At 38.9% G+C, this 12791-nt stretch overlaps 1 protein-coding gene across 1 annotated transcript; it reads right to left on the bottom strand.

The window, feature by feature from the left end:
* Positions 1-542: 542 nt before the first annotated feature.
* Positions 543-10849, bottom strand: LOC113014945 (putative ATP-dependent RNA helicase ddx6). The gene is made up of 13 exons (XM_026156818.2): positions 10671-10849; positions 7415-8540; positions 7219-7323; positions 6254-6383; positions 5560-5706; positions 5305-5399; positions 5071-5193; positions 4535-4663; positions 4152-4268; positions 3828-3891; positions 3625-3726; positions 2516-2729; positions 543-1443 (listed from the first exon to the last, which is right to left on the bottom strand). Exons 2-12 carry the CDS (start codon positions 7655-7657, stop codon positions 2521-2523), a joined length of 1464 nt encoding a protein of 487 aa, XP_026012603.1. The 5' UTR covers positions 7658-8540; positions 10671-10849; the 3' UTR covers positions 543-1443; positions 2516-2520.
* Between the last annotated feature and the right edge of the window lie 1942 nt (positions 10850-12791).

The raw sequence follows: 12791 nt of genomic DNA, 5'->3' as shown, positions 1-12791 counted from the left end.
GAGAAAAAAAAAATTAGTTGTTTCCAATTGACTTTATATGTGGTCTTTTAAAGACTGAGCGGGTTTCATTCCTCTGTGGTTCATGAAACCAGCTCACATCCAGTTTGTATTTCATTAAAGCAAAGCCTGAAGCGGAGCCTCTACTGCAGCAGCAACGTGAAGAGCTTGGCATTAAACCACCGGGCTGCACAGCTATTATTGGCAACTAATACATTCACCGACGTTAATTTTGTCATGAGGGCTTAAAAACACATTTCCACCGTGCGTTTTCTCGATTAAAAAAAAACAAAAAAAAAAACAAGCAAACAAAAAACCCCCCCAAAAAAAACAAACAAAAAAAAAAAAAAAAACAGAAGCTGTGTGGGGAAAGAAAAAGTTAAAAGTGTTGTTTTGCACCAATCGTGGACATGCTGAAGCTCATTTATCAGCTGTTTTGAATGAGTCTTGAATGCATCATCCTTTTCAGGAAAAGAGAACATATTTTCATCCAGCAGCTACAGCGACCAATAGATTTACACTATTTACCAGTCAATATATATATATTTTTCTTAGCTGTAAAAGAACAACAGCTTTAATTTAATGAAGCTGCTACTCATCTCCCATGCTGCTTGTGTGTATCTGCAGGCCAACATACTCTACGAATCAGTACAGGGGCCGTCTTCTCACATTAGCTCTGCTCATGTTTTATTCATGGTGGAAGGGAAAAACAGTCACGTAGTATTTAAATAAAGCTGCCCTTTTTTTTTTTTTATTGCAACGTTCACATTAAAAACAAACGTTCACATTCAGGATGGTTTTGAGCCATGTTTCTGCACACCTCTCAGCGGGAGAGCAGTGTGTTGTCCTTTTTTCCTTTGCATAATGACTAAAGTTTCAATAAACTCAGGTTACTATTGATTCGTCTTTGTGCTCGTACTCTGCTGCGTGACAGTCGGCAGCAGGCTATGAATGGATGAGTGCACACGGGAGTCAAGTAAGGCACTTAAGTGACCACAGCAGTGTGAGTGGACAGAGTGATGGCTGGTGTAAGTGCACCACTTTTTTAAAAAAAACAAAACAAAACAAAAGAAAACAAAAAAACCCAAAATAGACCAACTTTGCTGCTGGAAGTGAAAACTGTCTCCAAAGGCGACGGGTTCAAAACAGCTCATTTCTCTAATTCTAGGAATTGTTAAGCTTTCTCGCGGTCCCAGCTTGGTGCAAAGCACACTTTAAACCTCTAAATGTATAAAATAATGAGGCAGCTCTTGTTGAGGAAAAGCTAAAGAAATGCTCCAAAATAAAAACAGCCTTTGTTTCTTTTTTTGTTTGATTTTTTTTTTTTTTTTAAGACATCCATTCCACAGGCTCGGAAAACAAGTGACGAATGTAAAAATGAAGAGTTGCCTGAAGCCTGGGTGCAAGCGCTGATGTCTGTGCAAAAGCCCGGTGTGTCTCAGCGTCCTGAGGAAGAGGACAAAACATGGATTAGGAGCACATCGTCAGTCAAGTTACCAACACAAGGAGCCACACTGCATCTGAAATCATTCACTACTCACTTGAGTGGGCTGTATAGTGAGTCTGGCTATCTTTCAGTCTGAGTAAGATTATACCCTACATGGCATTTGTCCTCATAGGGGTAAGAATGACTTTGATAAAGCAAGTGGAAGGCCACACATTGACAAAAACTCCCCCCAAAAAAACCAAACAAACACGACACAGAACTGGTAAGGCAAGTTGCTGCAAACTCTTCCATGGATCAGCTGATCCTCGCTCCATGATTTCAGTCATTAAGTGTTTAATTTTTTTTACACATCCTTTTGTGCAAACAGATTAGTCCATCCTGACAAAGCTACAGCTGTTATGATTTTTGGGAGAGATTTTAGGCCGGATTTTTAATATGCTGCATCAGCATAACCACCTCTGCAAATGACAAAGTTAAGAGAAGAAAAATTTAAGAAACTGTTTTGTGAGCCAATCCCAGGCATGTGTCCCCTACCCTACAGCATTTAATGCATCTCACAATGCCTCAGGAAAAGTAGTGTACAGCTGATGTGCACTGCCCTCCACAGAACCCCATCATACGCTGAGCAAACTATTTTTTAAGCCAGCTGTGATTAATAAATGTAATTGTGTGCCAGCAAAGACATAACAGAGACAAAGGCGCGAGTAGTCTCTGACAGCATTTCATTTTACTGATCTAAATCTTTCACAAATCTAGCAATCTTTGGCAATTTTTTTTTATATAAAACTGTTTTTTTCCCCATGTTAGAAATCTAGTTCACCGCTTTCTTTGCCCACCTCTACATGCCCAAAGTTGCTTGCCATTTAATTTAGCTCATGCTAAACTATATATTTAAAAGGTAAGGAAAGCATTTTAAAATGAACTTGTTCACATTTAAAATCATGGTAAATATTGACCAACTATCACCCTGAATTTACTTTTAATCATAGCTGTGAAGCTCAATACATAGAACTCCCGGGATAGGGAGCAGTGAATGATTTCAGACAACCTCGCTTTTTCTTGGCATCGCACCTGTTTTAGGTGCTGTCCTGTTGGCGCTTCTCCTCGACCTCCTCCACGTCACAATCTCCGCTAGTTGAGTGGTACTCGGCCACATAGAGGCTCTTGTCGATGCTGCTGGGAATGGGCTTAATGTCGGTCACCAGCTGGTCTTCAATGGCCTTCAGGTTGAAGCGATCCTCCGATGTGATCAGGTTGATGGCCAAGCCCAGGTGTCCAAACCGCCCTGAGAAACATGAGAATGTGGTTAATATACAATGTCCAGTTTAAACTAAAAACAAAGTATGTCATTAATATTGTGGGGGAAAAATAATCAAATAAAATAGTACAGTAGAGAAACTGTTCCCAAGGGACATCAGAACATCAAAACCATGACATCAGTCACAGTCTGAAGCGCTGTGAGCGTGTCAAACATGAAAAAACAAAAAAAACAACCCCATGAATTTGGCAACTTGTGCCACGTGGCGAGACGTCACAGATGCAGATTGCGAAGTCCAAGCCTGTAGTAAAGCTTTAGTTTTGTGCTTTCTAACTAGTTTGCTTTTTCCTGTTTCACTTCATGTGGAAATTTTGGTTTGTGTTTACTTTCATTTCAGTTACTTTGCAGATTGAATTCACTCGTTTCAGTTTAGTTTTTAAAATAGTATCATAACACAGACCATATTTTTCAGAGGCGGCTTTCGCAAGTTCAGAACGGACGTAAAATTACAAAAGTACTTTTTGAAGGCAGTTGAGTCACAGATTAAAGCGCTAAAGCCTGACATTTACTCTGTTAAAAACAGGGCAATTGTTAGAGCAAATAGCAGTTTATGCTCAGCACTGTCATCCTTACAGGCAGTAACACCAGTTTTTGTAAAGCTATGACACTCTTTTCAACTGTGGCTTTAGGGTTAGCGACAGGATATTTAGACCTCTGATGGTTAAAATGAGAGTTTTAACTGTGACATAAGAAAAGAAACACTTTTCTCTCATTGTGCATCAGGGGTTGCTGTGCGCCATGGTTTCTAGCTAAATACAAGCCAGTTATAAACTTTCAAGCATCCTGGAAAACAATTTCATTTACAAAAAAAAAAGCAGGTAAGCTTTAATGATTTACATTTACAAACAAAAACAAAACATACCTGATCTTCCAATACGATGCAGGTAAGTCTCTGCGTTCTTCGGGAAGTCGAAGTTGATAACCACGTTTACCGCCTGGATGTCAATTCCTCTGGTGAACAGATCTATTGGAAGGCAACAGAAGATTACAGCAGTGCTACAACATATCCTGGATTAACTCTGAGGCTTTTGTGATGCACAAGTAGATATTCCAGTTAAAACTCACCAGTGCACACCAGATTTCTGCACAGTCCATTTCTGAAGTCGTGGAACACACGGTTTCTGTATTCCTGGAGAAAACAAATGATCGCAAATCATTACTTATCCAACATCGGGATTTGCTTTTCTTCAGCCTGAAGAAAATGTATTCCTCATTGAAATATTCAGGTATTTTAATACCGTGATCAAAGTAATTTTAAGGTTTTAAAAGAATCTAACATTAATATTTATATAGATGGAGGATTACGAGCAGGCATATTCTTTTATTTTGCGCCCGTCATTCATTTGAGAGCCCACTAATGTTCTGTTAGCATAAAAACATTGTTCTCACCTGCATCATTTTAGCGTGGATGTAGAAGCAGGAGTAGCCCAGCTGAGTGATCTTCTTGGCCAAGAGCTCCACTCTCTGAGTGGAGTTACAGAAGATGATTGACTGGTTGATTTGAAGCTATGATGGAGAGGAGAAAAAAAATAAGTTATTCCTAGCTCAGAATGAGCCTTTGAGGGCATTTTCATCTGTGGAAAGTAAAAGCAATAAGCCTGTGTTTCCTTATCTGATAAAACCTTTTAAAGAAAGGAATTAAAATAAAAAAATAAAGGTAAAGGGAGTAAAATTTAATCAGGAAACACTGGATTAACACGGGCTAACTTGTCACTTTGAAAGAAGTGTACTTGTGGTCACAAAGTAACCGCAGTTAACAGAGAGTCGGTTACCCTGGAGAAGAGTGTGTTGAGGCAGTGAACTTTCTGCCTCTCTGTGACGTAGGCATAGTACTGAGTAATGCCCTTCAGAGTCAGCTCCTCCATCAGGTTTATCTCATAGGGCTTCTGAAGGTGCTTGGCCTACAGCAAAGACACAGAGAGATAACAGTTCACACAGTGCTTTTAAAAATGTGTTTTCAGAACTGTAAAAGCTTCTAGGACATTTCTGTCATGATCATTTTCTGCTCTTCTTTATGGAGAAATTTCTTTTTGGATGCACTGTCACTGAAACCACCACACAAGTAGTACCTGCTTAGATACTCAGAATTTCAAAAAAGACTTGTACAAACAGTAAAAGCAATCGTATCCTGTGACTGTAAACTAAATTTGCTTTAGCTGAATCAACCCTGGAAATGTCCACAACAAAGAAAGAAACAGATTTGGGCGCGACAGGAGCGGAGCTCGGTCTGCAGTGTGAGCTAAGTGGAGCCAAGTGGCTCTGAGCCAGCAGGCTGGACAAGCAGCGCAGTAATTAGCCGTCTACTCACCATGAACTTCTGCACACTGATGGGGAAGGTTGCAGAGTAGAGCAGGATCTGTCTGTTCTTGGCCAGGAAACTAATAATATCTTCAATAAGCACCACAAAATCCTGAGACAGCAGCTTATCCGCCTGAAGAGAAACGGAATAATAATTACCACGAAGCAAGCCTCTTTTCTTACCCGATACAACACAATACATGAAATAACAGCTAGTTTCTGAAATGACTTTACTCATATTTACCTCATCCATCACCATCATCTGGACTTTATCCACCTTTGCCACTCCCTTCTTTATCAAGTCCAGGATCCTGCCAGGCGTGGCAATGACCACATGCACTATTGTGAAAACAGAACTATGATTATCATCAAAACTTCCTTTTTACGGGGCATTTTGTGACAATATTTAACAACAGATAACACACGGAATTCAGAGTGACAGCCTCCATAACCTCTCATGGATAAAAGTACCACAAAGCTGGTTGATATGAATCTTTACCGGTCTCATCCAGACGCATGATGTCATCTCTCAGGTTGGTGCCCCCGGTGGTGGCCATTACTTTGACTCCTCCCAGGTGTTTGCTGAGCTGGATGCAGATCTGGCTCATCTGCAGTGCCAGCTCACGAGTGGGCACCATGACAATGGCTGGAAAATTTAAAAAAAAAAAGAAAAAAAAAAAAAAAAGAAGTAGAGATTACAAACATGATAGATGGTATGTGATTTCACAAGCTGTTTTCACACATGAAATTAATCTGGCTTTTTAGTTTTACAGTTGTCCTTTCTGCTAGGCAGCACAAAGATGGCCACTTGCTATATTAGCTGTGCCTTCAAACATCACAGAGACTTTGCACTTGAGAACTTAAAGGTTAATGTCAGGCTGAGGTCCATCCCTGTTGGCTCAGTCCTAGAAAAGATCTGGGCTGCAATGCATGTGTGAAATCTGCTTTGAAGGAAAAACATAGAACCAACAGAAAAAACAAGGCTGGCGAGACAATGACGATGCATTAGCTTCTCTTTCTATAGCACGTGCTTTGTTTCCTAGACAAACTGAAGGAAATGCCATGTCAGGTAAAATGGAAGCATAGGAAAACAACACAAGTTAAAAAACACCTTAAAGAAAAAGGTAGTTAAAACTGTAGTCAGTAAAGCTTATATTTGGAGTCCAACTATAAAACCAAAGGCAGTGCCTCACCCTGTATGTGGTCCTTTTTCAGGTCTATCCTTTCCAGCAGTGGGATGAGATAGGCTCCACTTTTCCCTGTTCCATTCTTGGCTCGGGCCAGAATGTCCCGTCCAGACAGGGCGATGGGAATGCTCTCCTCCTGCAAGGAACCAACAGGCAAACCGTCTGTCTCATTACACAAACATACTTGCCTTTTTTATTTCATGGACACAAATGAAATGTGTGTCTTTGTCTTACATGTTTAAACCATGGCATTTGTGCTTTTAAGGTAGACCATAAAAACAACCCGAATTGTGTCAGCATGTGTAAGCATCTCTCAAATCAAACAAACAAAATAAAATGTATAAAACTGTATGACCGTACAAGTAACCCAGGTTTTTTTCCCCATCATCCACAGTGATAGTTAAAATTAGGTAATGGAGATAAAGCCACTATTGTGTTAGATTCTTGTAATAATTCACTTGTCTTGTCACCAGGCTGTTACATTTTTATGTCAGTTCACATTTATATTTTCTTTTCAGTTAAATTATATTTAAAGTTTAAGGAAATTATTTGTTTAATAAGACAAGATTTGTAAAGTTTAACAAATCTGATTTACTTTATAATGAGAAATAATCCTGATCTAAAAAGTGCACCACATCAACCGTGCTGCAGATGATGTTTACTTTTAATGTTAATTTTTGATGAGTTTTAAAGAGAGTACAAAAGAAACAGGATGAAAACACCTATTCTTTTTTTAAAAAGTCAAATGCTGACGCACAAATCAACTGATATTGGCGTATATACTGTCAAAAATGATTCTCCCCCCCCCCAAAAAAAAAAACACAACAGAATACAGACAAATGTGTTTGTCTAATACAGAAATGCCCAGCAGAATGGTTACATGTGTTGGGTTTTCTGTCAACATAAAATTGTAAGTTAATCAATGGGGTCTATTTGGAAAGAAGATAAATGATAATAAATATTGAGCATACCTGAATAGGGGAAGGTTTCTCCCAACCCATCTCAAAGATGCCCATCAGGAGTTCTCTTTTGAGACAATAATCTTCAAACTCATTCCCCTTTGTGGACGTCACATCCTGCAGTGGTCACAGAAATGGTTAGGACATCAGGAGAAAACTAGTCTGAAGCGAAAGCATGACAAGAAACTGAAATCAAATTTTAACTCACTGAGGTTTTGACCCTGTTGTCTTTGGGAGGGAGCTGTAGGCTCTTTTTCCAGTCATCTCCAAACTTAATACCACCTCCGTCCTGAGAGGCTCCTCCTGCTTTCTGGGGAGCACCCAAAGTCTTTCCTTGAGTTGTTGGTGCTGGCTGGACTGCAGCTGGTTTGGTCTGCCCTCTGAGCTGCCCGTTCTGCTTATTCAGTCCCATGACGACCGGGCCCACACTTTCTGTTCTGGCGGTTGCCATTTTCCCTGTTTTTGTCTTCTTTTTTTCTGTCCTTTGAAGTATTAGATTTTTGCGTCTTAGGTTTAATTTTTAAAAATTCTCTTCAGATGTAAAAAAGTTTAATAAAGCATTAACAAACGATATTCTCTCTCTTTTTTTGTTTGAAGTCCAAAGCTGACGACAGAAGTGGATTCGTAGTATTTACATATACACACGTACGTGCAGTTCGGTCCCCTTCAACAACAGAGTGACTGACGTACACAAAACAACCAAAAAAAAAAAAAAAAAACTTTTTACAGAAGAGCTCTTCAAAATGAAGAGAAATTTGCATTCATATGCATGAATATACTTGTCCACAATATAGAAAAATTATATGTGAACAAGTATTGAAGCAGTTCAAGTCCTGAAACAGAACAACTAAGGCAATCTGAACTTGGGGATCTTCAATATAATCTTACTTCAATACTTAAACTTCTCTTTGTGAATGGAACAGTATTTCTTATTTCCACTTTTGAGTCCATTAGAGTTGCTCAATATCCCTGTTCTTGACAAAAAAAAAAAAAAAAAAGGAAAGTAAATGCCCAACTTTGTACAAGTATCTCCCCAAAATTATAGTCCGTAATGCTTTCTGTTTATTTCCACTGTGTGGGTATAAGTCACTCCAAAAAAATGGATCCTGAAATCAAAAATCACACAAGGGGTAACTGAGTCCAAAGCCCAAAAAGCTTTCCACCCTTGCTGAGTCTTCAGTGTGTGTGGGGGGTGTGAGTTTCCTTTCTCCTCCAGGTGTTTGACCCTCTCTCCTTCGACACTACAGGTCTTCAGCTCAGTCTGAAGTGTGAGAGTTGTGGCCTGATCGCCTGCTGCCTCCTCAGAGTCAAAGCCAACAACTCAGACTCCTCACCTAAAAGAAATAAAAGCACGAGATTTTACATTTTTAAATGACCATGAACAGCTGACTCTAAGTCCCAGTTATAAGTAGTTTACCTATTTACTCTCTTGATCATCAGTTGCACTGAAGATGACATCATAACCCAAAATAGGTAAATAATGATTACAAAATGAGAAAAAGAAGCAAGATCTCATAAACAAACAATTCGGCATTTTTGGGATGTTTGCATTTAAAGCCATCAGGCTGCCATGTTTAACTCCTTATCAGATTACTTGTAATTTGATTTCTTTGCATAAAAACAGGTAGGACTCACAGTGGCCTCCATAGCTTTAAAGTTGCCCTGTTCCAAAGTAGACCCAAACACTAACAAATATTTTTTGTTCCGTTTTGTTGGTAAATAAATTTACTTTCAGCGCTCGTTATCTGTGACAGCAGAGATGACAGCGTAGGTGGGGATGTTCCAGATCCTGTTTTAACTTTTCATAATGCCACCAATAAACCACTACTGTTTCAACTGAAAACTACCTCTAACTAAACAAAAGGGAAATTAAAAGGATTCGCACCATCAAATTTTACAGGAGATTAAAACTCCTGAGTGTCAAAGACATGCCTGATCATCTACATCAGAATTCCCTACAAAATTTGAGATCTGCAGCTTCTCATTTCAACTTATTGAATTGCAGATATCGCCAACATCCTGCAGTCAAAAACAATACACAAATCAATCACAAAATACACTAATGTGACATGTAGTCACGTAGCTGGGTTTCAGAGGGGTCTGTGGTTATGATGTACCTATGACATATATCTAACCCTTAAGTCTAATCTGTTCTGTTAAGGGTGTCTCTGAAGAAATGTTACACACACAGTCAGTTGGCTTTGAAGTAATGGAGCAGCAGCTACAACAGGCCACACAGAAACCTAGTCTGCCAGTCATTCTCACATATTTGACAACGGTTAAACTCCAAAAGCCCACAGATGCAAAAATGCACTGGGAAAAAAAAAATCATCATCAAAGCGGACTTTTCTTTCGAATCTACTGTTACTAATATTTATTAATTCTTTATTTAAACTGGCAGCATTCTTACGTGATTTCATATTAAATATTGATGCTAAATGCAACATAGTGAAATAATAGTGCTATATTTTTAAGAAGTGAACAGTTAGTAGTAGTTCGTTTATAAGCATACAGATTAATTACAGAATACCTACAGAGTAACTAACTAATGAATATTCAGTATATAGAAACACTGAATATTTCCGTATTAAAACACCATACTCAACAGGCTGTGCCACTTTTATTAAAAAGCTCAAACTGCGTTTTCGGCTTCTTGCAGACCCTTCCCCCTTTAGTTAAAGTTGTTGAGAATCTGCTCTTTTGTTAGTAAAGTTGGCCGACTTCTGCCCTGAACAGTGATAAATAAAAGCGGCAGTTATTTGCAGAAAGCGACACGCTGCTTCAGCACTCCGAGGTTAGAGAGGTGAACCTGCCAGGTGGCAGCCCTCAGATTAACGAAGCCCAAACTGTCAGGATTTTCTTCTTTTTTTAAATTGAGTCTATCCTTTACTGAGGCTCAAATCAGCTTGAAACAAATCAAACAATCACAGTTTGAATCGATTGCCAAAAGCTGCTCACAGCGTCATAACTTTACCAAGTTTTTTTTCCTCCACCGTTCAGACTGCACATTAGCTTAAACTTAATTTTCACGCAGTTTTCCAAACGCACTCTGAAATTAATTAACTTTAACACACCAAAACAATTACTTTGGATTTGATAAACTTTACATACCTTAATTTATTGATTAATATCTTACATTAACGCTGCCTCTAAGGAGAAACACTAAATACGTTATGCTAACGGAGCTAAAGTTAACGAGCGACTGAGCCGTTAAAACGTTCGTTCGTCTTTTACTTTTTATGATCTTTTAATTTATCATAACGATAACAATGCGATAAAAATGTACTTTGACTGGGTTAATTCTTTTGCAATGTTTCCACTAAAGCTTCATGGAATACGGCTATCCTCCGGACTAATTTAGCACAAATAACTCCACTCGCTAACGTTAGCTACATGCTAATCTGCTCATAGCAACTCAGATGTTTTTTACAGAAAGTAAACGCCTCAAAGCTCCGCAAACCTACCTTTATTGTTTTATTTTTCTGCAACGAACACTCACTGCGCGGTCGATCAACTATTTCCTTTACAATAAGCTTCAATCACTGATTTTTTTTCTGGATATAAATCTCCTCTATTGTGTTTCTTCTTCCTTTAAATCAACATGGTCGCCTCTTCTTCGTCTCCTCTTCCTCGTCGTCTCTCTGCTGTTTATCACACGTGAGACTCCAAGACGTTGCTGCCACCTGCTGGCGCACCTAGTTACTGCTACATAGGATTTATATTTTTAACTATAATTATATTATTCATATGTTTATTTTTATATTTTATGGAATGATTAAATAAAAGTTGAATATAAAAAAAGCTCTGTAAAGCGATCAATATAGCATTCTCATTGTGTACTTTATCTAATCAGCCACAGAGTTTTCTTCTCAGTCATAAACGCACCTTTTTGTGACTTTTATACAAAGTCACAAAAAGTGCCTAATTACCTGAAACACAGCTCACAGTTGTTTTAGATCTTTGCCCACACATTCTTTGCTCAAGGTTACAATCACCTACCGATCGTAATGGGTTCAAATGAGTTCAAATATGCACTCTTACTGCTCTGACTCCTTAACATTGTAAACCTGTTTCCCATAATGTTTGGTACAGAGATGAATGGTAAATAAAAGCTTCCTAGCTCAGGCAACATTTCTGGCAGCTAACACTGAGGGAGCAACAGCTACATTCTTGCTAAAAAAAATCTAACCTACATCCCAGAGAGTATCTATAATAGAGGGTTAATTTGAGGATGGGTACCTAGAGGGATGAAGTATCTCGGGATTAGGCTAAGCCAAGATATGGAGGACCTACCCCAACTCAATTTTGACCCAGTCCTACTAAAAATAAAAACGTCTAAGGAGCTTGGAAAGAAAAGCGTCTGGACTTCTTCGAGGTGTTTGAAGATGTTTCACCTCTCATCCAAGAAGCTTCTTCAGTTCTAAGGGTCAATGGTGGGGAGTCCCAGATTTAAACCCAGTGGGAGTTTCCCCCCAAAGAGGGACAAAGGACCCCCTGATGATCCTCTACCTAATCACATGAGCCAAGGTGTGAAAGCGGGTGTGGTTCCCAATCAGCCAGGGTTTCGGGTGAGCTCATTGTGAAACCTGGCCCCACCCTATCATGTGATTTCCCGAGGTCAGATGGCCCAGGATGTGAGTGAGTGTTAAGGCGTCTGGGAGCAAAAAAGTGGAGCAAATTAAAAATCTCATTGTGGGGCAAAATAAATATTGTAAAAATGATTATAGCTCCTCAATTCAACTACGTATCATGTTACCAAATGTGATACTGCCTGTTTTCTTCAAACAGAATGAAAACTTAATTAAGCAGTTTCTGTGGGATGGGAAAAGGGCAAGAATCAAGCTAAGTAAATTATATGGCCCTAGAGAGAAGGGCGGCTTAAGTTTACCCGATCCAAGACTATATTCAATCTCATTCGAGGTGGCAAAATTGGTTAATTACTGGGGAAAAAAATCAAGCTGGACAGGAATGGCTGAGTATAGAGTCTGAGATTTATACCCATTATGACCCAAAATGTATGCTGTCTCAAAGCCGCACTTCAACAAACGCAATTTTGCTTCACTCTAGCCAGGTATGGCTGAATATAGAATTCTTAAAATATCACCTCATGTGCAGTTTTACTCATCGCTTTGGAACAATCCAGCTGTTCGTATAGGGGGGAGAAAATGGTGTTTTGGAAATTGTGGCAGTCTCATGGCATAAAGGTTATTAGTGACTCATTTAAAGATGGGGAATTTATGTCCTATATAGATCTTGTCCAAACATACAAATTGGAAGGGAAGGAACGTCTTTGGAGATATTTGCAAATTAGATATTGTGTGATGTCCAAGTTCAGAAGGGGACATGGAAATCTTGTTCTAAATTTTATAAATATTCCTCGGGAGCGCCACACAGCATAATGCTTTTATAAGTTGGTAAATGATAATAGAAGTGGGTGTTCGAATATTAAAACTTTGTGGCAGAAAGATTTAAATGCACCAATTCCAAACATAAAATGGATGGGAATTTTGGTAGAAAATGGGATTTATGTTAAGGAGGCGAGGAGCAAATGCATACAATATAAAATTGTGCATAGATATTATCAT

The sequence above is a fragment of the Astatotilapia calliptera genome, chromosome 22 (assembly GCF_964374335.1).
Source record: "Astatotilapia calliptera chromosome 22, fAstCal68.1, whole genome shotgun sequence".
Classification (NCBI taxonomy): Eukaryota; Metazoa; Chordata; class Actinopteri; order Cichliformes; family Cichlidae; genus Astatotilapia; species Astatotilapia calliptera.
The sequence above is the reverse complement of the archived record's forward strand: the minus strand, read 5'-3'. Positions and strand labels throughout refer to the sequence as shown.